The sequence below is a fragment of the Plasmodium vivax genome, chromosome 5 (genome assembly GCF_000002415.2).
Source record: "Plasmodium vivax chromosome 5, whole genome shotgun sequence".
In the NCBI taxonomy this organism is placed as follows: Eukaryota; Apicomplexa; class Aconoidasida; order Haemosporida; family Plasmodiidae; genus Plasmodium; species Plasmodium vivax.
In genome coordinates, this window is record NC_009910.1 from 109,564 (window position 1) to 135,531 (window position 25,968).

Sequence of the window (25,968 nt, forward strand, 5' to 3'; positions counted from 1 at the left end):
ATAGATATGTAATGCATATTGTTTCACATCGCTCGTCATTACATATGATTGACGAACTCGGCACATACCAAGCAAATTAATGCATGATGGATACACACACGGGATGAAGTGGCTTTTACACCAAAAAAATGTAGTGGCTTTTACACCGACACATGAAAACATGACTTCCCAAAAATGAAGACATGTTTACCCAAAAAGAGTAATACCCTTAGAACCTTTATATTTTTTCGAAACGCATGCAATTTAAAAAGAAACATCATAAAACATAGTTAGATTAAAATACACACGTAACGAAAAATATAAAAGTAGCCAACATGAATGCTATATGTCGCTCAAATCATTATAACATTTTTACAATGACTCATCCCTATTAAGCAACTCCCTATACTTCAAGACACCCTATACGCCAAAAACACCCTAAACACCAAAAACACCCCCAACACCTTGTAGTACTTACTATTGCCATAGCAAGCACATGCAATACACCCCAACAGCCTGGAACCTAGAAAAGAAGACACAGAAAATATGCAAAACATGAAAAATATGAAAAAAACAGAAAAGATAAGAATAAACACCTGAGAAGACAGAACACCTAATTTTGAATCTTTTTTCCCGACACAATATGTAAAAAAAAGCATAAATGCTTTTGTTTGATTAATTATAATTGTTCTGGTAAGGAATTTTCTATCACATAAGATTATACTATGTATATCTCGTGATGAAGAAAAACCTTACCATACTTTTTTAACTATATTAAAATAATAAAAAATAATAAAAAATAATAAGAAAATTATAAAAAAATCATATTAAGATTATATTAAACTATATTAAACTATATTAAACTATATTAAACTATATTAAACTATATTAAACTATATTAAACTATATTTAACTATATTAAACTATTACAAACTTTATTTACGATTTTAATTTACACTGTATTCAGAGACTTACACATCGGCATGATTATTATACTTCTATAATATCATTCTAAATACATTTATCGCTGTTTTTAAATACTCTACCATTAGTATTTCAAAAACGGAGCCACAACGAGTAAATGGTTGTTAAATGTGCACAAAAGATAACAATCATCCTTTGAAGCTTTTAACATATTACTCTCCTGTCCCCCCTTGGGGACACCCTTTAACAGAACACTCACACCATACTCTCGTTGTAACTGAACGATAAAAATGGAGACATGTGTTCTACTTGGCCGAAGCCAAGTAGTACATTTAGATGGTGAAAGTTACCTAACAGGTTTGGCGCCCCAGGTAGCTGACTTTACAACTATAATTAGTTCATAAGCCTCTGTATCTACCCCCCTAATGGGTTAGCTCGTTCGAGCTCACTATAAACCTGAAAGGTAACTTTTACCAGCACATTCTAACGGAGAATAACCCTCTCCGGACGGGATAGAATGACTGTGCAACATTTAAGTATGGGTGAACTGTTAAAAGCGGTACAAACCATACTCCCTAATCCCCATGAAAAGGCAAGCAGGCTATACCTGAGAGAGCTTACATCGCACTACATAAAAAATAGCCATCGAAAGATTATATTACACAACTCCCAACAACAGTAATTGACGAGCTGCAACCTAACGACAGTCCAAAACGTTGTTTGGATACGAAGAAGTTTCGGACATCCCTAACCGGTTTAACCGGCTTATCCTTATATACAGCCAGTAGTATATGGTGGTCTACCCAAGAAAGGGGAATAGGATAATATACTCCGATACATCTAAACTGCCTGGAATTCCTCCAGTCAAGGGTAAACCATTCGTTGTATTTGCACCTACTCAAAGAATTATGTGTCCCCTTTGGCTATAATCTCTACGAAGGATTTTCCTAAGAAAGGAGATTATAACCAAAGTTAAGGGAGCGTTAAAACTAACTCACAAATTCCGAATGCCTGTGCGACGAAGAACACCATTAATCTATACCATACGGATATGCCATAGATTAATGGCATTCTTCGCTACCTCCATATTACTACCGAAAACTGTACAGTGTAATAGCCATACATTTTTCCCGACACTAAATTATAAAATGGGCTATGCTAAGAAAACGTTACAGCGTCGCGCACTACATAAAGTAGCTGTCAAACATTATAAAAATACTATTCGAAGTAACAGTCTACACCACATGTTAACTTCTATATGACAGACCAAGATAACCCTCCTTGGATACGACGAACGCTGGCTAAGGTGGTAAGTAATTACACGAATGGTAATACTACCATGGTAATACTACCAACCTTAGAAAAAAATGGTCACAAGTCCGATTGATCCCCTTCTGAAGGACATCCCCTTGCTTTTGATAAACCACACTGGTCAGGATACAGTTGGTGTTGCAACAACTTTCGATGCACGTGCGATCCATGTATAGATGATGTATCCAAATTTTGTGACCCATGCTATGCGATAAACACCTACCGCCGCTACCACAGTTGATGCCATCTCATAGCAGGGCTGTTTATTAAAAAACAACAAAATTCGAATTCACTATCTACACACAAAAACTTACCAAATCGAATCCATAGCATAATAAATGCATTGCAACATGGACGTAATTATCCATGAATGCAATGATCCATAAATGCCATAGAATCCGACGACACGATTATAACATCAAGTATTAAAAATACCAGGTTGTGCTAATAAATACCCATAATTTCCGTCCTATTGCAGAAAAAATGGAATATTCATAAACCATTCAAAGCTCGACGCATTACCCTTGAGTAAACTACCATTAAAAGCAACATTTCAGAAGAACGCTACTTTTAATGACAGGCCAGAACAATTTTCTTTGCTACCCCGAGCACTTCTAAAAAAAGAACCAACCTGTAATCAACACAGGCCAGAGAATGATTTTTCACCCCAATTTTGGGTCACAACATGAATGACGAGGATAGAACCGGTTGTTCAGTTCTATGTGCGCATGCGGTCAGAGTACAGTTTGAATAGAGTTACCTAGTATTTGTAACCCGCTTAGATAGATAAATCACCAGTCCACCTTCAAATATAGAAAGGTGATCTAAATATCCATCACGAGGTGCTTATTTAAAAGCTAACAAGTCTATAATCACTCCCCATTCTCAACACTTGCCGATACGGTTATCACCCGTCCAACTGGTACGGGATCAAACTAACATGGCCATTTTCAAAAGGTATTACTACGTTGTAGGCTATTAAAAACAAAAACATGTATTCCCTCCTGTCATGAAGAACAATGTGTCAGTTTACCTAGCGCTGAACTACGGCGCAGTACTCAAAAAGTACCTGTCATAATATATAATATATAATATATAATATATAATATATAATATATAAAATATAAAATATAATATATAAAATATAAAATATATACTACTACCCAAAAGAAGGTTTTGTTACCATGACGTATCATAATGACAGACCAAGACATTGTTATTGGATACGCCGAGCCCTTATCTAACCGTTATCAGCACAGTATATAACTACTATGCGAGCATGGCTAGAGAGTATGGATCTATATAAGGCTACAACTCCATCGTATATAATATACCAATCCATACACAGTAGGAATATGTTAACCGAGATCAATTGGCATAACAACATCGCCAAAGAATCATCGTCGTATGTTAAGATTCATTACTTTATTTGGATATCCACCCAGATAATGCCTTCTTATTCCTACCTTAAGAAAAACATTACCCACGATGGTTTGCCTTATACAACACATCCGTTAGTATTACCAATCTATACATACTGCACTAGCCGACCGTGTATAATCCTATGCCCTTACAAAGGCTAAAGAGAATTGATCGACTAGTGTACCACTACTAACAGTGCTTGTCCTTGTTGACTATTGTAATTACGCACGGACATACAAATTGAATACCTAAAATGGATACCTTAAAATGGATACCTTAAAATGAATACCCTAAAAGGAATACTTCAAAATAACTGCTCAACATTATGATTTCAATAGAACATACAACAGATTTAATAAAATTTTCCAACACACCTTGTTAATTACACAATGCTGCAAACGATGCTACTCAAACAGTCGAATGACGACAAAAAAGAAAGGGATAAGGTTGACGATTTTCTTTTTTGCTTGACATGGCCACCAGTCGAGAGCACAGCCTACATACAACGTGTTATTCTTTCCAGTCTTGAAGGATTTTTATTAATCAGAATATAAGTATGGGAATGAATACACCAAAATGCGAACAGCTATTACCAAACTAACAACTGTGTATTTTATTAATAATTACAATAGTCTTTTGTGTCAAATAAAACACTTACACACGTATGTTAAGTGATAGAATTTAAACACCACTTGAACAACAAGAAAGGCTCAGCCGAAACAACCGTGTCTTAACAACGACCTCTCAGCAGCAAAGTCCAGACTTGATAGAACAAATGAGGAAGGGGACGGACCTAGTACGTCATAATTTATAATAAACTATAATAAACTATAAAAAACTATAATAAATTATAATACATTATTATAAATTATGAAAATCAAATGGTCAGTCTCATTTTCTGTATGTCCGCATCTGGTTCATCTTTGTTGTAACCGTTTCGATCTACAACACCAGATTTTCAACGTTAAAACAAAAATAGTTGTAAATAATTCGTGTATAGCTATTTATAGGCGAACTGTTTAAAGAACGCACACAAACATACTATACCCAAAAATCATTTGGCATAATACTGTATCTATCACCGTTTAAAATAAACTGAGATATTTACATACGAATTAAACAAAACCTAAATTTGTTATTAACATAATAAAACTCCACAGAATGAAGAATTTCATTTTTTTTTTTAAGACTTTTTCATATTTTTTTTTTAAAAAAATTGAAATGACCGTAAAATTGATAAATCATTTTAAATTTGACCTTCAAATTGAACTAGACGCTCTAATTTTAAGTACAAATTTTTAAATCTTTAATCAATTTATTTGATATTCAATACTACTTCCCCCTCCTGAATGCTACAAATGGTCCCATAATTGGTCCTTTATTCCAGAACGCCATTCACCATCCTTAGTAAATTCCCTATTGGCATGAGTTGGTACGATTAAAATGGGTCTTCGCCGCATATAATAAATAACCTATATATATTCTGCCACCAGCAAACGACCCTCTTCCTGCCCATGTCTTGCCAATTCCCTTATGCCGGACCAAAAAGAAAAAAAAAACGCCATATCCTCCTAGGCAATATAGTTCGTGCACCTATATGGAAAATAGCAGTCGCCCCCCGGAAAAAAAAATCATCCAAATGGAAAGTAACTATACAGTACGTATAAAAAGAATGCCCCTTATGCGCACTTGTAGGGTCGATGCATTTGCAACTCTTTGCGCGAAGCAGGGGCTTCCCCATATGAATAATATATACGGCGCCCGCGTCGAGCACACTCGCGCCCATAAACATATGTAACACCCTTGTGCATACTGGTGCGGTCAGGGATTAACGTTTGTAAGGCCAACAAGTAAACTCATCTGTTCACGTGTTGCATATTATATGTAAAAATCAAGTATACACGTGCGGGCGAAATGTACAGAACAAAAGAAAACAACCTAGCAGTTAACAAAAAAAAAAAAAAAAAATAAAAAAAATCGCACAACTTTTATTTAAAAAAAAAATTAACAAAGAACAAAAAAGCAACAGAACGAAATGGCTTAAAACTTTCGAAAAGGAAAGTGCAAAAAACGCGTGGAGCGTATATAATGCCGCTTAATTCTGCTCACGTTTTACATGCCATTGTACTTCGCGCGCGCAGTCATAAACAAAGTTAATGCATGTAAATGCGCTTTCATTTATGGCACATCCCAGCGCGGATCCGTAGCATAACTACGAAAATGGGGAAACTGTACAATCTACAATATACAATCTGCAAGGTACAATGCAGGCATTTCATCATACATTTTTTATTCTACGCATTTTGTTGCGTGCCGACCGATCGAACGGATGCTTTTTCAGCCGCCTCGCTCATCTCATCATCGCTCGTTATTTTCATTTTTGAGCTTATGAATGCACAAGGCAATTCTTTTTTGTTCTTCTGAGATTATACCTTTTAGCATGAACAAATTGCATTTTTAAACTTTACAAACTTTACATGATGTAAAATGTTGCGAGAAGCATTTTACCACCTTCGATGCGTTCATAACTCCACGTATGACTTGTAGCATGGGGAAAATATGATTGCCCTTGCTACTTAGCCATGCTCATCATGGTCATATCGTTGCACATGTGGTTCATTACATTTTTTAGAAAACTCCCAAAGTTCCTTTTTTCGCTAAAGAAAAAAAAAAAAAAGGGCCAAATGTATGCCCCATTTTTTTTACGTACATTATTTACCATCTCACGCACTTTACGACGGAAAACTGCCAAATGGCACTCCTACACTTATTCATTCGATCCAGTAATTTGCACACGAGACATCCCTTTCATGTGAGTAGTACACTTATATAACAGCACCCACAGAGAGGCGTCACATTCTATGCACCCGATCAACTCAAAATGAACGCCCGTTTGCATTTTTGAGATACCTTTTACATTCCTTTTTTATTACATGAGAAAAAAGGGGATACCTAATTGCAGGTGTGCGAGATGGCGTTTTCCCCATCAACTGAATAGTTCATCAATTTGCGCGCACTTGTTCGAACTACTTTGTGCGCATGTAAACCATGAAGAGGAATCGCTTCGGCAATGTCCCCTTCCCTTTGCAAAAAAAGGAAATTCCCACTTTTGTTGTGAAAATATGTTTTAAATGGGTGATCTCTGTGTTAATCCTTTAAAGAGAACACTTTTCCCTTACACATCACAACTGGTTACTCAAAATGAGGCCATAATTTAGCGTCTCGCCAAACAGAGGATAGTCACATTAGTGCAAATTACTCACCCTATGAAAACGTTATTCTTTCACCCAGTGGGAAAACTCCCATAAAACAACGCGACGCAAGAGTAACAATGCATCCAAACCAAAGAGAGAAAAAAAAAAATACGCCCATAGTGAATACTTTTCCCAGGAACACATATTACTCCTTCTGGTACGCGTAAACGTATCATTTTGGGGGGGAAATATTACAACGGCGAAACTTCCAACATTTGGAGCTTCTATAACACGTGGCACATTTCGCTTATTTCCCCATCCAGTAGGAAAAAAAAAAAAAAAAAAAAATTCAACTGGACAAAAATAAAAACATAATCCTCTTTTCCAAATGTTCTCACCTTCTTTGGGGCCAAACACTACTGAAATGTTCATGCCCATATATTCATGTAGACCGTGCTGCGCAAAAATTAATGCCCTTTTGGGGGATGGAAAATAAATGTAAATTATCACCGCTCATGTTCCTTTTTTTTTTTTTGAGTAAAAGTATTTATTACCAAATTTTAAGTGAACAGAACTGTACAGGAAAAATGCGCAAATGTTTCTTACCCAAAATGATTGTCACCATTTTCGTGTAATGCCATGTATTATACGCAAATTTTTTAAATTGGTTAACTCTTGGGAACAAGTGCATGTGTTGCGGGGGTGAGCACCAAATGGCACGTAACAAGTAAACGTACCGTGTAAGCCTAAATGGGATCCCTCCATATGACTATATAAAATGGCCATTTTTTGGCCCACACAATGAACTCGCTCAAGAGGAAGCATCCAATATCATGGGCAAAAAAAAATGGGGAAACTGTTCCCCCTCCAAAGCGTAGCATCACCGCTTGTGTGGAAACGAGCTTATAGGAGATGCTCAAAAACACCTCTGTCATTTTTGTTTCCCCCTGCTCCCTTTATTGTTTCCATTTCTGGATTTACTTCGAAATAGTTTATGCTAAATTGGGGGTTTCCAATAAATGTTAAAAAAAAACATGGGGGTCATGGGAAACGGAAATTTTCGCGAAAATTGTGCTAACTTGCGTGATGGATGCTTTTTTGTGAACATGTATCCATGCGGCAAGGATAGAAGTTTTCTTCCTTTTTTTTTTTCGCCTCATCTGCGCTTTTTCCTTTAACGCAAAGCAAAGCAGTCATTTGGAATGAGTTAAATTCTTTCCGATCTCTTCACGGTTTGTTAAAGTTACGAGTTGTGTACGTACATGATGCGTACCATTTGTGCACGAAATTATGAGTACGGATAACGAACGGCACTCGAATCTTTACATATAACATTCTTTGCGGAAAATGAAAAAAAAAATCAAAACTGCGTTAAAAAAGACTCTCTCTCGCCCACTTTTCGAGTTCAAAATGAAAAGAGGCAAATAGACCCATGTACACGCTTGAGCATATGCATCTATACGTGCAAGCACGCATGTCACGCTTAGCGAAACGTATCAATAAGTAAAATTAAAGAGGTAAAGACAAAATGTGGCAAAAAAGTTGCAGCGTTTGCGTCTGTTCAACTCTATGCAACACTGCACTGGTGCAGCAGTGCAGTAGTGCAGCACCGTGGTATCCTTTTGTTTTCCCCGTTCAACTGAAGGACAACAGGATGTTCCCACGCGGATGTTCCCACGCGGATGTTCCCACACAGATGTTCCTCACGTTTGAGTGTCACCAGCGGGCTGCTTAATATTCACGTTGATGTGCAGAATCGAGTTCAGAAGGTCCTTCTTCTCGGAGCTGGCCTTGTCCGAACCACTATCCTTTACGTTCTTCGCTATATACTCTCGTAACGCCTTCTCACTTGGAAATGATTTAGTAATGTCCTTTCCCATGATGTACCCCTTTTCTGATTGAACAACTCCCCCATCTGCAGTATCAAGTAAAAGGTTGACGACGAATGCAACCGTTGCGGGATCTTCCAATTCGTTTTTACGTTTGGGTTTAAACAAGTACACACCTCCAATTAAAGTTGATATGAGGGCAATTGCTGTGGTTGCAGCGCCTGCCATTATTGCGTTCTTCTTTTTCTTATCATAGCTATTCAATCTGTCGTTGACTGTGTTGAACATATCTAGGACTTTCTTCTTTACCACATTCTCTGAGCACATACATGGTGCCAACAAGTTAATTATGAAGAGAAAGTTTATGAGTATAAATATGCAGAAGATTTTCATTTTGAGAGAAAGGTTCGGAAGTGATGATTTGGGTGGTTGTGCTTACGAAGCAGTGATGATTTGAGTGGTTGTGCTTGCGAAGCAGTGATGGGATAGTGCAAGCTGCCAAAATTTATGCTTGGCACAGGATTCGCAAAAGTGGCTTTACAGCGACAAAAATGGCTTATTTTGGCAAGTTCCCTTGCTCGGAAGAAATACGCTTTAGTTAGAACAAAAGAGGCGTTTTTTCTGTGTTCTTTTTTTATTTTTGAATATTTATGCTGCTAATTTTTTTACTTTGATTTTTTTTGTACTTTTTTTTGAATTTTTTGCATTCTTTTTGCATCCCTCCTTACATGATTGCATGTGTACCTTTGCGAATAACGCCACTGCTTTCATTCCATCTACTTATACCTCCATCGCCTTTTTTTTTGTTGTGTCTTTGCATGCACATCGGCGAAGAGTGCAACGCAATGTGGCCTCATAATAACCGCGGCTGCATGCGCCTTGGAAAAATATATTCAGTTTTCCTTTTTGGCCACTAAGGCGAACGTGGGAATGGAGAAAAAAAAAGGAAAGCGCAACCACGGTGTGCCTCCATTCGCACATGCGCATGGCTCTTTTGTGCATGCAGCGGGGCGAACACAACGTTCACACAACGTTCACTTCCTTTCAAGCGGCAAATTTCATCCACCCAATGTTATGGCTCATCCACATAAAGTGGGACTACCAAATTTGAAGGAGAACTTTCATACAGAGTAGCCACTTGGTTAACACAGGCAAAAGGAACTACTGCGTTACATGCACCAATTTTACATACGCACAAAAATGAGAACCTCCTTAAGTGATTATTTTTTTTCTTTACGTGTTGCATCGAAATGGAATGTCGCTTATTTGAACGCATAACGTGATAGCGAAAATAACAAATTTAAAGACGATTAAGCCCGCTTCTACATAGCAAACAGTTGCATGTGTGCTCCATTTCATATCTACCCCTTTGCATTACCAAACGAAGTGACATTAAGAGAGGCCCATCCACATGTCCCACACCCACATTTCGTAGGGCCCTTTTTCTCGCAAAATTCGCGATGCAGCATATACGATATGTGAAGAAATGACTCCATGTTTATGTTCATATGCAGGCCCAAATGGGCTATTCGAAAATATCCCAACGGGGGAAGCAGCGCGTCCATCTTAACTATATTTCCCAATCCATAACTTAGCGCCGAAAAAATTATTCAAATTTACGCCAACATGTATACCGCCTTATGCTGCTCGTTTACCTTTAATTTTTCAAAAAAAAAGTTTGTCAAGCCAATGCGCACAACTGCTTACGTGTGTATATGTCGCGAAAGCTCGTGAACTCTTCCACAGGCCGGCCAAACCTATGTCGCCATTTTCTCAAAATTAACAGCTAAGAAAAGAAAACTCCAAACGGCCGACCGGTCTTACCCAAATACACACAATGGGACATGCATATGAGGCTATTAACAAAAGAGGTGCACCCTCATTTTTACCGAACTGTACAAAAGTTACACACACACGGAAATAAAAATTGCAAAATAAGTGACATCATTGGAAATGCAAATAATAACCGTTCCCATTAAATTTTAAAAAAAATATACAAATTGGGGTGAAAAAAAAAAAAAAAAACATCCACATTTATTCCCCCATTTTATGCGTGAAAAAAGAAAAAAATTCCCATCATTTTCTCACCAATTACATCCCTATTTCTTCTATCGCAATGTTTCAACAAATGGCATTTTAATTCTTGTCCATTTAATACACTTTTATATGCGATGCCTTTTCCACAAGTCGGTTGCATGCCCAGTAAAGAGACCCCCTCTTGTGTGAATAATCACCTAGACCGTCACATATAAGCTTTAAAAAAAAAAAAAAAGTGAAAATTCTTAAAAACGAATTTGTCGAAAATGCCATAGGAGGAAGCACTCTTGATGCACTTGTTATTAAATTTCGTTTTTTCCTTTTAAATTAAATGTAAAAGTTCTAATTCAAGGAGCTTTTCCAGCTGTACTAAATGGAAGTTGGCTTACCAAAGCTTAAATAATTTCCTGCAGGTATTACTCTGCAAATTGGCCTGTCTTTTGCTTAACACAAGACAAGAGAACAACCTTTTTAATTTCTTTTATGCCTCCCTTGGATGTATACCTCTTAATTCACGCAAACGATTTTTCCTTTTTTTTAAAAAAAAATAAATAAGGAAATGATTACACTAGTGTAAACATGCGTGAGTAAAAAATTGCGCGTCTTTTGCGTCCGCAATTGTCCTAAGATCTTGAGATGCTCTTAAAATTGGAATGCCATAAAATGCATTTTTTTTTTTCCTTTTTCCTTGTTCAGTTGTCCAATTATTACTTTTTTTTAAATGTTTTTTTTCAAATGTTTTTTTTTTTTTTTGTTACGCCGTATCAAATTTTTTAACCGCACAAATTGGGAAAGTGAAAGCCAAAGGGTTTTCCTGTTAAGTATGTCCACAACAATTTAGGCTAAATCTTGCAACAAGTTAACCATGCCCTGTTTGTTTTATTATGCAGGTATACTGATCCACATGTTAGGACATTTCAACCAAAAGATATTTGCATTCATGCGTTTACCCACCCGCATGTGTGTTTTCCCTTTCGGTAACCTTACGCCGAATGAGCTCCCACCCATGCGTGTCCATGCGCGCCCATGCACACCTTTTTCGTATAAGACATATTTCACCACTTCTTGCATCCTGCGCTGGGGAAATATCGCCTTCATTTTTCAGCACTATCTTCCTTTCCAGAATTTTTTTTTTCTGTCCTTAAAAAAATGAAAATCAATCGTGTTAAAATGGAAAGACCTTATTTTTACAGCGCTTTTGTCGTCTGACTGTTTTTTTTTTTTTTATTCATGTATTTTCATTTTTCTATTTCTTGCCCTTTCGATGGGTAGCACTTCTTCGCCCGCTTATCATGCGAATGAATAACTGATGAGTGCTGCAGTGCAGTTGCCTCTTCCATCACGCAGGCGTTACTTTTTGTGTCCCATTTTGATGCACCCTTTTGGAGAAATGTCTCACTCGATAAGTTTGTTCGAATGGGTATAAGCATAGTAGACACTCATTTTAACCCCCTCCCATGTGTTTATTTTATTTCCATTTTGTATTTATTAAAAGTTTGTGCTGCTCACTGGGTGTACACATTACTGGCTCGTTGACTACCCCCATCAGATGGGCTCACCGTCTAGCATAGCTGAAAGAAAACGTTGACATCGCACTATGACTGCGGGCCATTTGGGTTTTCCATCCAGAACATTTTAAACAAGTACATTTTATTTCATGTGGGCAAAAAGTACCCCACACAAATTAACGGATAACAACAAAAAAAAAAAACGTTTCCATCTGGAACAATTTGCAAATGGGGAAAGAACCCCCTCAATGGGAGGGGAAGCACCTCCCAGTTGCTACACATAAACGTATTAAGAAAAGACGAAGCATAGAAAAGGGAAAACAGGGAACACACCCCAAATGGGTAATCATTAAAAACAACTTCGGCTTGCTATCCAGGTGGGACTCCCCTACACATACCACTAGTGCAAATATGAAGGTAGGTGAACTAGGCAAACATTGGTTTGTTAAACCTAAAACACATTTTTCCGATGTGCATGGCAGAAAGTGTGCATGTTTGGACAGATGGAATGGCAATGTAGCTCAATTGGAACTTTCAACGAAGAGCGGCTCCAGAATAACCGGAGAAAACCAAAGCGACATCACCACTGGTGATGAAACTGATAATGGGGCCACTAACAACTTCGCTCCGAATAGCGGCATTTTTAAAAGCCCTCTTTGTGACGCATCAAACGAGGTGGGAAAAAAAACGGTGAAAAGACACTCCTCCAAAGTGAATACCTTACAAAAAGACGGCTTCACAAAAAAGCACCCCCCCACCGAGGGAACCACACCAGATAACACCGCTACCTACGCGAAAAACACAGAGAAAGACCCCTTGTCCATTTTTAAAACCGAATCGGATAAAATTTTAGAACACATTAAAAAATGGAAAATGAAGAGATCGGTCTTTTCCAAAAAGGTTCACATGCCTGACGATGTCGGCGGTTGGAAGGCCCCTTCTCCAGGCGTGAAGGAAGTCTCCCCAAATTATTCGAACCTCCTTAGGGACAAAAAAAGAAAGAAAAAAAAAACAGATATGTGTGGAACATTGCAAAAAAAATTCGACAACTTCAATAGTGGTGAGCGGGCCCATGGCAACTATACGAATGGTGAAAAAAATGACTCTCCAAAAAATGAGGCACACATTAAAGGCAAGACAGCTGAAGGGGGAACATCCCATACAATGGCAACCTCCTATAATGATAAGGTAAAAAAAAACTATCTAAAAAGCGAAGAAATTCGTTTCAGTCAAAAGGGATCTTGTAATTTCAACCAGCTGGGGGAGTCCCACATTGTAAGTGGCCTCACCATGGAGCGAAAACTGACCATCCCTACAAACATACCTAACACAGAAGGGTTATACCAGAACGAGCAAATTAACCAACGTAAGAAGAGAAAAATTGACACCCAAAGTAACAGAAATGCATTAATTAGCAGAACGGGCAACTGCAAAGAAGTGTTGAGTAGCCTTGCCGCTTTACGTCTGAAGGACGGCTCAGAAAATGACGCCCCTCATTCGAGCCAAATAAGGATCAATCAAGTGAACTGTGCCGACCTACCCAAAGGGCATAACAAAGACGCAGCTTTTAAAAGCGATTTAAAATGGGAAAATTATATTCCAACTAGCAAAAGTGCAGACAAAAAAGGATCTGCTAAGTCAGCAAAGCATAGCCATAACTTTTACGAAGCGGATGGACGAAAAGCAAACGCTAAAGGGTTCTCCACCCCACCTAACAATCTAAACAATGCCAAAAAGGTTACCAAAATAGGCAATTCACAAAATGTTCATCATAGCGCTACCGAAATGTTAAACTCGGGAGAACGCGCCATTGCAAAGAGAAGCATACAGAATGAACGTAGAGAATCCAAAACTGTAAAAAGTGAAAATAAAAAAGCCCTAACCGATCGGAAGGTGAAATGCGAGCTAGGAAAAAGTAGCCCTCACTCACCAGAAGAAGCTGCTAAGGAGACCCCACGAATCAATCAAACAAAATATATGGACAACTGTGCCATTACTACAGAGAAAAAGAGGGGGGACGAAACATCCAGAAAAACCACAACTCGTATGACCCACTTAGGGGAGACACCTAAGTCCAATTTGGAAAAAAGACCCAATCATAATACCAATCTAAGAAACGAGGAAAACACCTTCGGAGAGGCCAACTCAACAAAAAGGGGAATCCCCAACGGGTTAATCAACTTGCCTAAAACGAACATGCTAACCCGATCAAATAGGACAAACGAATCAGAACAAATGGGACAAATTAAACAAATGGCTAACACATGCAAAACGGCATGTTTTACTAATAAAAATGTACATGAAAAAACGCGGGAAAAAAATAACCAAAGGGAGATGAACAAAGCGAAGCCTACAATAAATGACACAGCCGTCCAACCCTTTTGGGATGAAAAGAAAAAATTAGGGGAAAGGAAAAACGCACGTCAACCACCAAGCAAGTCAACCCAAATGGACACCAATAAAAACACAAAAATGATTTTTAGCTCCAGCATTACAGAAGCACCAATTTATAACCAGCATGGCACAAATTTAAAGGTGCCTGAAGGAATGACGGATGGGCACAACCATGCCAGTGGAGAGCCAGAAATTTTTTCGCATGAGAACCATTCACCATGTAGCAGCGGAAGGACAGGATATGCAAGCTCCGTGTCATCACCCGGGAACAATTCTAGTGAGTGTCCCCTCATGGACGAAGGAAGAAAGGAGACACGCTCGCCGAAACGTTCAAATTATAAAAGCCAGGAAAGTCTCCTATACGAACTGATACACACAAAAGACAATAAAAGGAGAATTAAACAATTTATTGAGCAATCTGAGGGGAAACAAAACGCATGCAAAATTTTTTGCAGCGAAGATCCTCCGAATAAAAGTGGAACAATTGAAGCAAACACTAACGCTGTCAATGTGAAGACAACTCGGATGAATGCCCCTCCGGGGAACTGTCCCAACGAAGTGGCACCAAATGACCAGCAAGACAAATCGCAGAAAAGCACTTCAAATGGTCAAAAAGACCACCTAAGAAAAAGCCACGAAACTTTGCTATACGAATTAATCAACGCGAATGATAACAAAAGGAGGATTAAACAGTTTATTGAAAAATCAGAGCAGCTGGAAAAGGAAGACCAACACGCAGGTGGTAAATTTTCCACCCATATATGCAGTACAGGTAGGAGCACCAATAAGGTAAAGCCACCTAACGAGATAGCCGACCAATTTACTAGTGGTAGGAAGACTCCCCAGGAAGGCGACGCTCAAAAGAAGGGCCAACAGATAGGTACACCCGTCGAAAGGTGTCCCAACCGGGGCGAAAAGGAAAAACGTATCCATTTATCCGCATCGGGACAAATTAAACGCCACGGAGGGAACCAGGAAAGACGCCGCGAAGGGGAGCACGAACGGAAGCACGAAAGTCTGCTGTACGAACTGCTAAACAAAAAGGATAACAGAGAGAAAATTATAAATTTCCTGAAACGGTCTAGCGGACAAGAGAGCAGTCCCCGGTTCAGGGAAACCGTTAAAATTATGCCACGCAGATTGGAGGCCCCACCTCCATTGCCCTCCCATTCAAGCAGTGCAAAGGCACCTACGGCGAAATGTATTCTGCCCAAATGGAAATTCACTCGAGCATGCAAAACAGTGGCAAGCAAAAACGCTCCAAAGTACCCAATTTTGAGAAAGTACCACAATACATATGCATCTCAGAACAAAATGAAGGCAGTGGCGACTAAAACGCAAAGTGCGAAAGAAATTAAGCAAACAGAGAGCAGCACAGCGAATGAAAAAATTAGAAATGGATACAAATTGATGGCAAATAAAAAAGGGGAGACAAAACTGCCTCATGTGCAAAGCTTTGATGCACCACAGCAGGTAAGCAGTAGGAACCCCCTCGATAGAGACACCAACAAAGGGAAGGATACCCAGAGGAGGCAAATTATTACACCAAAAAGAGGAGAAAGGGACTATTTAACTTCCGCGAAATTGAAAAGTGGGACCACCAAACATCACCTTCCGAAACGTCCCAAAGGTATAACTATCAAACCAGTCCATGTGAAAGACAAAAATGAAAGCAAGAAAAATATTCATTCTAACACCTTGACCATTAAAAAGAGTGTGGACAACAGACCAATCAAACGCACACATGCAGAAGCTGCGTCGAAAGGACCTGTCCCTTCGCACGTGCAAAAAGGCCAATCCAAAATGGAGAACAGTCATAGAACAGCTACCATCCAGGTAAAAGTAAAAAAATGTCCCTCCATTCAGCAGGCTATCCCTAGTCAAAGTGAGCAAAAAACGAAAGGGGAAGTTCCACAGGAACAAAAAAACAGCAAAGAAGTCGCAGAAAAAACACTTCAAAGGGACAAAAAACAAAGTGTCCAAAAAGGAACCATAAAAAAGGACCATACTAAACATAAAGTTAGCACCACCACAGGTAGAGGGGAAAAAAAAAGAAAGTTACTCTCTAGCGCAGAAGTTAACACAAGGGTTAAAGCAAGGAAGCTGCAAATCGATATGATTCCCAAGAAAATCAGCAAAAAATTGATATACACAAACTGGGGGGACAAATTTGAGCAGAATGGCCAAAGTGGCACTAATGAAGAAGGGGAAATAGTTAACTGTTCTTCTAATGTGAAAGTAGCGACCTGCAGAGGAACGACCCCCTCAGTGGTGAACCCACTTAAAAAGCTAAATACAGAATGTACCCATATATTACTAGGAAAGATAAGCAAAACACACTTCACCAATGCAAAGGAAGAGGCCACATTTTGCATGTTTAACAAAGACGCCCAAAACAATTCCCCCAATAAAGAAACCCAAATGAGCTTCTCCCTTTACGTAAGCACACCTATTGTGAACCCTCCTGTGGGACAACACCTCTTTAGGGCACTCTCGAACAGGATGCACAACCTGCTAACCACTGCTCACCTGAACGAAGTCCTCCCCTTTGATGAATTAAAAAAGAAAAAACTAGCAAAAAAACAGGACAGTATATCACATGAAGGGGAATATACCTATCCCTCATCAGCAGCAGAAGCAATCACAAAAATGAAAACAATGCTTTCCATTCATTTCTACAAAACGGAATGGACCAACTGTGTAAAAAAATGGACCACCATGACGGTTCAATATTTAGAGATCTACCACTGGAGTGGTAAGAAGTCTAACCGGGTGGTGATGCACAGGCAAACAATTTGCCTTAACAGGGTGGAAGAGGTCAAACTAATGCACCCAGTGAAACTGCACCTAGCAAACGTAGACGCTTCTACAAAGGAAGAATGCAAAGAACCTTCAACATGGCTTCAAGCAGAAGTGCAATCGAATCAATACACTACAGGGAGAGTAAAAAACGAAGACTTTAATGTGGAGAGCATGGGATGGGAAAATCAAATTTCCCACAGAACGATATTCCTTACAGATCTGCTTCTAAAATGTACCATAAACAGGATTATCATGTCAAGAGAAGAGGGGAAAGAAGGAAAAAAAAAAGAGCAACTCAAATGGTCACACTACCTAGCCGCAGCAGGATCAACAAAACCGACTTGCACGCAGAGGACCATACCAAACAGAACCTTCACTGCAGGTTCAATGAAACCCATCGGAGGTAGACACCTATGCACATGGGAACTTCCCAGAATAGGGAAAAACATCCCATTTGAAGAATCAAAAAGGAAGATAGCTCCTGCAAAATGTAGTGTAATGGATTATCAAATTACAACACTCGATATGGACAATAAGCTTGCTTCAGATAAGGCCCAGACAAAAGAGATGTGCGCTAACGTAGAAAGAAAAAGAAATAAGCTTGTGTTGGCGAAAAGAAAAAATTATGAACTGGGGGGTGTTATTCCCCTGGTGCAGGAAGAGACAGACGCGCGAATCACAACGCAGGGGGGGTTGCCCCATGTTGATGATGAAAAAGGCAGAATGGCATGCCTCACAGACGGGAATATAAAAGATACGAAAAAAGATGTACCTACCATAAAAAGGATTATACGTGAAGGATTCGCTGAAGGTAAAGGAACGCTAATAATTGAAGACCTAAAAAAGGGATCTCAACAAATAGAAACTGGGACCCCGGTTCAGTTACGAAGTGGGATCCCATTCGAGTTGCAAAATGGGGACCAGGTTCAGTTACAAAGTGGGAACCCAGTTCAGTTACAAAATGGGGACCCAACTCAGCTACCACACTCGAACGATAAAAGAACCACAAACCAAACCACGCAACCACCCAGCGGAGACATCGAAAAAGAGATATTCACAATCAAACAACTAATTAAGGAAATTCTCACAGAAATGAAAAACGGACTTGTAAAAGAAGCGAAAACGAAGAAATCGAAAAATTCCAAGAGGGAAAAATCGAGGCTTAAAGAAGTTAACAGAAATGCAGGCATCAAAAACGTCAATAAAAGGGGTTCAAAACAGAAAAAGGGAAAGGACATCTTCATTGAAAAGGTAAAAGAGAAAGACATAAATGTTACTGCCTCAGTTCGCAGAATGGAACCTTCCAGTTTGGAAGTGGAACGCGTAATGAATGCGCTGGAAAAGGGCTGTGTAATGGGGATATCAATCGAGGAATATGTAGAATCGTCTACTCGTGAAGTTACATCAGTGTCGGATGTAAGCGGGGAAAGTGAAGTCCTGGTGGGAGCTGAGTTAAGTGGCGCTGACGACGCCATGATGCTGGAAGATGTGCTTTTCCGAAACTATGTTATTGTGGGACAGGCTGTTAGTGACGAAACCGTCGCTACGATGGTGGAGGGCGTACACGACCAAGGCAATGTTATGCTGATGGAAAATGCAAGTGGGCACTTGGACGTCGTGGTGGTGGACGACGCAAGTAGGGAAATTCTCCCAATGATGGTGGAGGAAGCAAGTAGGGAAAGTTTCCCCATGATGGAGGATGAAGATAGAGAAATTTTCCCCATGATGGATAACGTAGGTAGGGAAAGTTTCCCCATGATGGTAGAAGACGATGGTAGGGATATTCTCCCCATGATGGTGGAGGAAGCAAGTATGGAAATCTTCCCCATGATCGAGGACGCAAGTGGGGAAATCCTCCCCATGATGGTGGAGGATGTATGTGGCGAAATCTTCCCCATGCTGGTAAATACACCCTGTCAAACTGCCGCTCCCCCAGTGGACGATCGGCAGCGCCAAATCGAAGTGGCAGACCCCGTGGATGAGCTCATCAGCGAGTTGGAGGACGACGAACCAAGCGGCGAAAACAAAGAGGAAGATACACCTTGTAGGGATGCAAAACGGGAAGAAATACGACAAGAAATTAAAAAGTTAATTGAAATGGTAAAAGAGCTCAAACGAGAATATACGAAAGAAATGCAAAAGGATTGTTCACAAAATGATAGGGAAAAGGAAAAATGGATGATAACATACTCGGGTGAGGAGAATGGGAAGACACAAATGATAGACCTTCCCTTTGCCGAGGAAGGGGCCATGTTAGAAGACTCACCAACTGACATTTTAACCTTTCAAATGGAGGGCGAAAAAACAGAAAAGGAATTTCAAAATGGGATGATAAAAGATCGCGAAGGGGAAGAGTCTTACCAACCGGATATGAACAAAATAGCAACCACACCGCCTGAACAAATAAACCTAAAACAAAAGAAAAAAAGTTGCAACGATTTGGACATTGCCCAGGGGGATAACGCCACTACACACTCTTCAAGGCAAGCATGTACCAAAAAAAAAAACAGATTCAACGAAAGGGTTAAACTAAAACTGATGATGCGAGAGAGCCTTAAAATGGGCAATTCGAACGAGGCAAAAATGAAGGAGAGGAAAGAAAAAGAAAAACTGAAGCAAATTATAAAAGATATTTTAAACGCGGAAACGATTAGGAGATTTCTTAACGATCGGGCTGCTGAAAATGATTTACACGAGGACCCAAGGAGAAGCTCGCCTCATGTGAGAGCAGAAGGGGAGTGTGTGAACGTGTGCGGTGAAGCGGTCGCATGTGTAAAAGTCGCCACATGTGCAGAGCCCTCCACACGTGCAAAAAAAGCTACATTTGCCCACTGGGCCGCAAAAGGTGTAAATCCCTTAGGCGCTAACCCCCCCTCGCAAAATGCTCAAAAATTCCAACTCGGCGAGGACATTTGTGACAAAGTCGACCTGCGCACCCCAAACGATGCCTGCGGTGAGAGACCCGTGAAGGGGAAAGAAAGCGCAAAGGAAGAAATACCAAATGACTATTCCAGCGCAAAATTAGAAAGAAGCGAAAAAATAAAGAAACTTATGAGCAGCAAAAGGGTGACATTAAACGAAAATTTAGCCATGAAAAGAGCATTTTTCAATGCGCGGAAAAAGCCCAGCAGGGAAAACATTGCCGATGATTTCTTCTGTTAACGCTCGTGATAGTACCCCAAGGGAAAAAAAAAAAAACCTCAAGGCATACTCCATTCAAGTTTGCAAAACTGAACAGCGCATACTTCTTAACTCTTTCAACACACGCCAAGGTGACGATACATATGTCCCAAGCAGGTGACACAAAAGTGGGCAGCACGAACAGTACATTAAAAGGAATAATAATAAAAAAAAAAAAATAGATAAAATCTAAGAGTAGAAAAAAAAAGGGAGAAAAAATAAATCAGAGTAAAGCGTAACTCCGCACTTACCTTGCTGGACCATATCCTGCTTCGCGCAAAAGTACCATTCGCACGAGTACCTTCAGTGTACCTCACGTGTACCTTACGAGTACCTTCACGTGCACAAATAAATTTAAAAGTACCGTGTACGCATTCGTCCGCTTAAACGTACCTGTACGCATTCGTCCGCTTAAACGTAGCGTGCACGCAGTCCCCCATTCATACGTACCTGCACGCACATATATTCCTCGCCCCGGGGGCCCCAACCTTTGCGAGCTAACACCCATTCACATGTATACACTTACGCATGTGCGCAGCGCATTACAAAGAAAAAAAAAAGAACAAACGAGATATGCGCGTCGCGTGCGTTTACGTGGAGGTGTACATATTATGATCGCTTGTCATAACACGAAGCGGAAGAAAAAGGGAGAGAAAAACGCGAAAGGCGAAGAGAGGGTAGCTAAACGGTGACCAGCAAACGAGCAAACGAACTAGCAATAAACAAACGGTCAACAAACAAACGATCAACGAACAAAACGACAAAGCGGCAGTCAAAACCCGTGAACCTTTTGCGAACGCAAGCATGTGTGCAGTGCAATCGTCCAGAAAAGAGAAACCAGCGCGCCTTGCATACTCACTTACTCTGCGCCTAATCAGAAGAAAGGGGAGAAAAGGGAAAAAATGAAAACCCCGCTACTTCCCGCATGCGCATCGAAAACTGAAGCAATAAGAGAGCAAAAAAAAACCAAAAAAAAGAGAGCCTAACTAGTGTGAGCATACTGCGTGAGGAAGAGAGGGAGGCAGCAAAAAAGGGAACAACTCGTGGTTAAGAAGCCCCCGCTAGAGCTAGCAAAACGGCGGACGAAGGGAAGAACAAGTCGTGAACGCCGCTAACGCCGCTAACATCGCTAACACTGCTAACACTGCTAACATCGCCAACGGCGCCAACCTCGCCCACACCGCCAACCTCTCCAACGCCGCTACCCCCGCTAACACCGCTCACCATGGAGACCAGCGCAAGCACGAAGAACCCCGAGGACACGCAAAGCAACAACGACGACAAGGACACGAACAAGTACGCAGAGCAGAGGGAAGAAAACCACGACGCTATGAAGGAGAGTGACACCACCACGCTGGAGGAGGAAAAGGTCTTGAAGTATCAAAAGAACCAATTCGGGATCAGACTGTACGATAACGACCTGAAGTACAGTGACGACATTCAGACGATCATAAAAAAAGTGATTAACGATAAGAATGTCCATTTTTTTAAAAAGTACTCCTCCTTCCTCCTGTACCTGAGCAACGAAGTGGAGTACATCGACATTGATGATCGGAGCAAGCTACTGAAGAAGGAAGCCAATGATGAAAACACCAAGGTGTTTTTTAAAATTCAGCTGACTCCACAAAATATGAGCATTATTTATAACATCCTAGACAAAAAAATGATAGAAAAAATTCTATCCCTATGTGAAAATAAATACAAAAAGAGCAAAACGTCCATCGGGTATGCAACAGATAAACAGGAGAATTACAAAATAACCGATTCGTCTAATAGAACAAGCTCCACAGTCTTCCTATACACCATTAGGAACCGCTCAATGATTGAGCAAAACCAAGTGGACAACGAAAGCTCCATCGTCTACACAAAGGATGAAAGTATTATGGACCTAGAAAACACCATCTGCAATTTGGTCAAAATACCCCTATGCTACTTGGAACCCCTAGCCATTGTAAAATATGAGAAAAATAACTATTTCAATGTGCACCATGATGGGACCTTTAGGAGGGCTACTCTCTTAATATACCTCAACGACGTAGACCAAGATGGGGAAACCATTTTCCCTCATTATAATTTATCCATCAAGCCCATTCAAGGGTCCGGTATTTTCTGGTACAACAACATCCCCGTGGAGGAGGAGTACGCCATTACCTACTGCGTAAACAAAATGAACGAAATTTACGAGCAGGAAAGATTTAAGTCGGCTCAAAATGTGGAAGGTGTGAATCCCTCCGCTGGGCAATCTGCACCATCCGCATCAACCGCATCAGCCGCAGCACCCACACCGCCAATCGCACCTGCTCAATTACACCCCATGGAAGAAAACCAGAGTGCCGCCTGCCCCTCGTCCAAATGTACCTCCACCTCGGCAAACCTCATCACCACAAATCTGAACACAACAAATTTGAGCTCATCCGGAGATGAACTCTCCACTACGTACAAAAATCCGATCAACAAAACAGTGGACCTAATCAATTTCTTGAAGGACAAATCTAACTTAGAAAAATATTCCATCGATATTATAAATGACGAACTGGGAAACATGTACATCGCCGACATGACTATGCTGCATAAGGCCAACAAAGTTTCAGATGAATATAAATATGTGATCAATTGTTTTTTTAATATTAACATAGTTAGGAATGTATAAAAAGGGGGTTTCCTAATTCGTTGTATGTATGTGTGTGCGCGTGTGTGTGCGTGCGTCATTGGGCACTTCAAAAATGTTCTGCATGTTTACCCCCATTCTTGAGGAGGGAGTAATTAAGCAGCCATGTTTACCGCGGCCAAGCCGTACATGTACAATACGCGGTTTTGGTCAACCCAGTGGACGTGATTCCTTTTTACACAGAATGGGCACCATCAAGTGAACTAAAAAGATAGTAGCATTCCTTTTGCCAGTGCAAACAGGGAGCAATCGGGGAGAGGCACCTTCGCCTGGAGCGTGTGCCACCAATTGGGAGGTGCGCGCGGGTTGGAAAGACACAACAAAGGGGGGAGGAAATGGGGAAACTGCGAAAAAAAAAAGAAGAGCCGAAGAGCCCAAATGACGTTACTTGAAAGGGTCTCGCACGTTCGGGTACCAAAAGGATATTTCCCATTTGTGCGCACAGACGTAATGTCCGCGCGAACCGGGGGGTATATCTGCTTGGGATTTAGCTTTGGCTTGAGATTTGGCTTGATCTTTTGCTGAGCTTTTGCCTAATCAGCTGCCCCCCCCTGTCGCCATTCAGTTAGCATTACGCAATATATTTTCCCCCCCTCCCTTCTGCGGCGCGTTACTACTGCATGTCCACCCAATCGGGCTTGTAATTAGCTTAAACCGGTGCGCAGAAGCTCCACGTGCAGACACGCAGATTATACCGCACCCCCGCGCGCAACATCTCCCAAGGTGTATGCCCCTTCCCCTACTAATTAAATCATTTGTATATGTTTTATTACACTTTACTTTACCGCGCGGGACTCTACTTCGCTTTGCGGTATTTCCCCTTTTTTTTTTTTTTTTTTTTTCTGTTCTATAATTAAAAACGTTTCATGATTTATCCATTCATACGTTTTTTACGCGTTGCCTTTTTTCTCCCTGTGTGCATGCCCCGTATGAATGTTTTTTTCCTTTTTTTTCCTTTTTTTCCCTTTTTTCCCGCCACTCGGGTCATTTACTCCCCATCAAACTGTACTATTATGCCGTGACCCGGATGGCGGCACGAACTGGTTGTCCAGCCCTAATACGACTTAACAAAAATTTGTCGAATCACCCAACAGTTCTACAAGGCCGTTCCTGCGATACCTAGGCGATTAGGTAAGAACGGCCACATCATCAGGGATAACTCTTAATGTACGATCTGCGAAAAATGGGAAAAATTGAAAAAAATTGTTAGCAATAATAACCATTACGTGTGTGGGGGGATATACATTTGCGTGCCCTGCCCTCTTCACCAATAACAAGGGGAAGCGTCATAACTGGGTGTGTCAAAACTAGGTGTGCGCCGAACATTCCACCGTCCCTCCTTATACATATAACGATGGAGGTGTGTGTACCCCCCCCACGAAGCTGTACATGCACAGAGACATGCTCCATTGGGGAGGCACTTCTCCTTACCGGTTTCAACGTCTCTGGTTTTATCTTGTGGTGTAGAATGTTCTTATCGACATCCTCGTCGATCTCGCCAATTAGGGTTCTAAGGAAGGGGGAGGGAAAAGCTGCACATGTGGAGGTTGCAAAAAGGGGCGATGCTACACGAAAAGGAAGAATGGTCCAGTTCGAGCTGGCCACCTCCCTCACAACGCATTTTTGCAACATTTCTGCAACATGTTTGCAACATTTTTGCCAAATTACACGGTGTCCCCTCGTATGATGTACAGGCCCAAGCTGATTTTCTCCAGCGACTCTTTGTAAATCCTCTCGTAGCAATTGCCAAGGATGATGTTGGTCGTCTGGTCGAAGCCTTTCAGTTTGCCGGTAAAAATTCGACTATCATTCGTTATGACTAATATTTCGTCTGCAGTAGGGGTAAAAAAAAAAAAAAAAAATGTAACATATTTGGAGCAAGCAGCTTTGTAAGTTCCCCCATTGTGTTATCTGCCCATTTGGGGGGTTTTCATTTTTCCCCTACTTTCTAAGTACGATTCGATGTTTATAGACGTCATGGTTGCGCAGTTGTGTGATTCTCCAAGGGGGGGTGAAGCTTAATGCCGTGGGGACAAATACAGGTTTAACACTTCTACAGCCTAAGCGGGGAAAGTCACCTGCGGAGAAGTGTTCCGTAGAAGCGTTACGCAGCTGTGCATTCACATACGTGGGGTTAACTTCCCTATCCTGCTTTGTGCTGTGCGAACTCTGGTTGGAGATTTCTTCCTCTACGTTATTGCGGTTAAGCCAAACAAACTTCAGAACTGCCGCCAAGCTTCACCTTCGCAATTTTACAAACGAGTGAAAATAAATCCCACTGGATGCTTCCTCCTAAAAGTAACAGACTTGGAGACGCCCAACGTGTTGCAGTCCTGATATTATGAAGATGGGCTCTTCAACGCGTTTCAAAAGGTGTTGGCAATTTTAACAAAAAAAAAAAAAAAAAAAAAAAACTCACTTTCTTAAAATGACAAACATGTGCATATTCGCATACAAATATGCATATAATTATTTGCATTTTTTTCTACCCACATGCTACATACAATTTTTCATTCATTTTTCACGTTTTAGCTCGCTTCTTTTGCCTTTATTTGCACTTGCAAAAAAAAAAAAAAAAAATTTTTTACATAAAAAGGGTTGACCCTTACGCAGTTTTTCTCACGTACATGTTCCGATGCAGCAATTTGCAAAGTAGAAAAAGGTTCGTCCCTTTTTTCCTGCGCAGTCGCTAGCAGAATTGCTCACTCGGGCAGTTACAC

At 40.5% G+C, this 25,968-nt stretch overlaps 4 protein-coding genes across 4 annotated transcripts, besides 39 other annotated features; 2 read left to right on the plus strand and 2 right to left on the minus strand.

The window, feature by feature from the left end:
• Positions 1-291: 291 nt before the first annotated feature.
• Positions 292-408: a microsatellite.
• Positions 409-975: 567 nt separating this feature from the next.
• Positions 976-1,008: a microsatellite.
• Positions 986-1,012: a microsatellite.
• Positions 1,013-1,236: 224 nt separating this feature from the next.
• Positions 1,237-1,259: a microsatellite.
• A 942-nt stretch (positions 1,260-2,201) lies between these two features.
• Positions 2,202-2,248: a microsatellite.
• A 1,063-nt stretch (positions 2,249-3,311) lies between these two features.
• Positions 3,312-3,332: a microsatellite.
• A 3,594-nt stretch (positions 3,333-6,926) lies between these two features.
• Positions 6,927-6,951: a microsatellite.
• A 92-nt stretch (positions 6,952-7,043) lies between these two features.
• Positions 7,044-7,069: a microsatellite.
• Positions 7,070-7,980: 911 nt separating this feature from the next.
• Positions 7,981-8,022: a microsatellite.
• Positions 8,023-8,083: 61 nt separating this feature from the next.
• Positions 8,084-8,108: a microsatellite.
• Positions 8,109-8,510: 402 nt separating this feature from the next.
• Positions 8,511-8,532: a microsatellite.
• Position 8,533: 1 nt separating this feature from the next.
• Positions 8,534-9,052, minus strand: PVX_088870 (early transcribed membrane protein (ETRAMP); the record flags this gene model as incomplete). Its single annotated transcript, XM_001614817.1, has 1 exon — positions 8,534-9,052. The coding sequence occupies one exon, from the start codon at positions 9,050-9,052 to the stop codon at positions 8,534-8,536; it is 519 nt and encodes a 172-aa protein (XP_001614867.1).
• Positions 8,709-8,740: a microsatellite.
• Positions 8,857-8,877: a microsatellite.
• A 432-nt stretch (positions 9,053-9,484) lies between the features above and the next one.
• Positions 9,485-9,650: a microsatellite.
• A 458-nt stretch (positions 9,651-10,108) lies between these two features.
• Positions 10,109-10,137: a microsatellite.
• Positions 10,138-10,666: 529 nt separating this feature from the next.
• Positions 10,667-10,690: a microsatellite.
• A 125-nt stretch (positions 10,691-10,815) lies between these two features.
• Positions 10,816-10,841: a microsatellite.
• A 507-nt stretch (positions 10,842-11,348) lies between these two features.
• Positions 11,349-11,369: a microsatellite.
• An 87-nt stretch (positions 11,370-11,456) lies between these two features.
• Positions 11,457-11,485: a microsatellite.
• Positions 11,468-11,509: a microsatellite.
• A 34-nt stretch (positions 11,510-11,543) lies between these two features.
• Positions 11,544-11,564: a microsatellite.
• A 106-nt stretch (positions 11,565-11,670) lies between these two features.
• Positions 11,671-11,691: a microsatellite.
• A 924-nt stretch (positions 11,692-12,615) lies between these two features.
• On the plus strand, positions 12,616-20,562 carry PVX_088875 (hypothetical protein; the record flags this gene model as incomplete). The annotated part of the gene is made up of 2 exons (XM_001614818.1): positions 12,616-20,155; positions 20,246-20,562. 2 exons carry the CDS (start codon positions 12,616-12,618, stop codon positions 20,560-20,562), a joined length of 7,857 nt encoding a protein of 2,618 aa, XP_001614868.1.
• Positions 13,327-13,348: a microsatellite.
• Positions 13,349-13,451: a microsatellite.
• Positions 14,213-14,238: a microsatellite.
• Positions 14,694-14,719: a microsatellite.
• Positions 15,715-15,743: a microsatellite.
• Positions 15,807-15,826: a microsatellite.
• Positions 17,191-17,264: a microsatellite.
• Positions 17,341-17,452: a microsatellite.
• Positions 17,812-17,842: a microsatellite.
• Positions 17,911-17,951: a microsatellite.
• Positions 18,503-18,563: a microsatellite.
• Positions 19,748-19,788: a microsatellite.
• Positions 20,563-20,759: 197 nt separating the features above from the next.
• Positions 20,760-20,779: a microsatellite.
• Positions 20,780-21,805: 1,026 nt separating this feature from the next.
• On the plus strand, positions 21,806-23,230 carry PVX_088880 (hypothetical protein, conserved; the record flags this gene model as incomplete). The annotated part of the gene is made up of 1 exon (XM_001614819.1): positions 21,806-23,230. One exon carries the CDS (start codon positions 21,806-21,808, stop codon positions 23,228-23,230), a length of 1,425 nt encoding a protein of 474 aa, XP_001614869.1.
• Positions 22,702-22,725: a microsatellite.
• Positions 22,874-22,920: a microsatellite.
• Positions 23,231-23,249: 19 nt separating the features above from the next.
• Positions 23,250-23,276: a microsatellite.
• A 945-nt stretch (positions 23,277-24,221) lies between these two features.
• Positions 24,222-25,635, minus strand: PVX_088885 (U6 snRNA-associated Sm-like protein LSm8, putative). Its single transcript, XM_001614820.1, has 4 exons — positions 25,194-25,635; positions 24,917-25,079; positions 24,680-24,758; positions 24,222-24,422 (listed from the first exon to the last, which is right to left on the minus strand). Exons 1-4 carry the CDS (start codon positions 25,225-25,227, stop codon positions 24,411-24,413), a joined length of 288 nt encoding a protein of 95 aa, XP_001614870.1. The 5' UTR covers positions 25,228-25,635; the 3' UTR covers positions 24,222-24,410.
• Positions 24,745-24,771: a microsatellite.
• Positions 25,636-25,968: the final 333 nt, after the last annotated feature.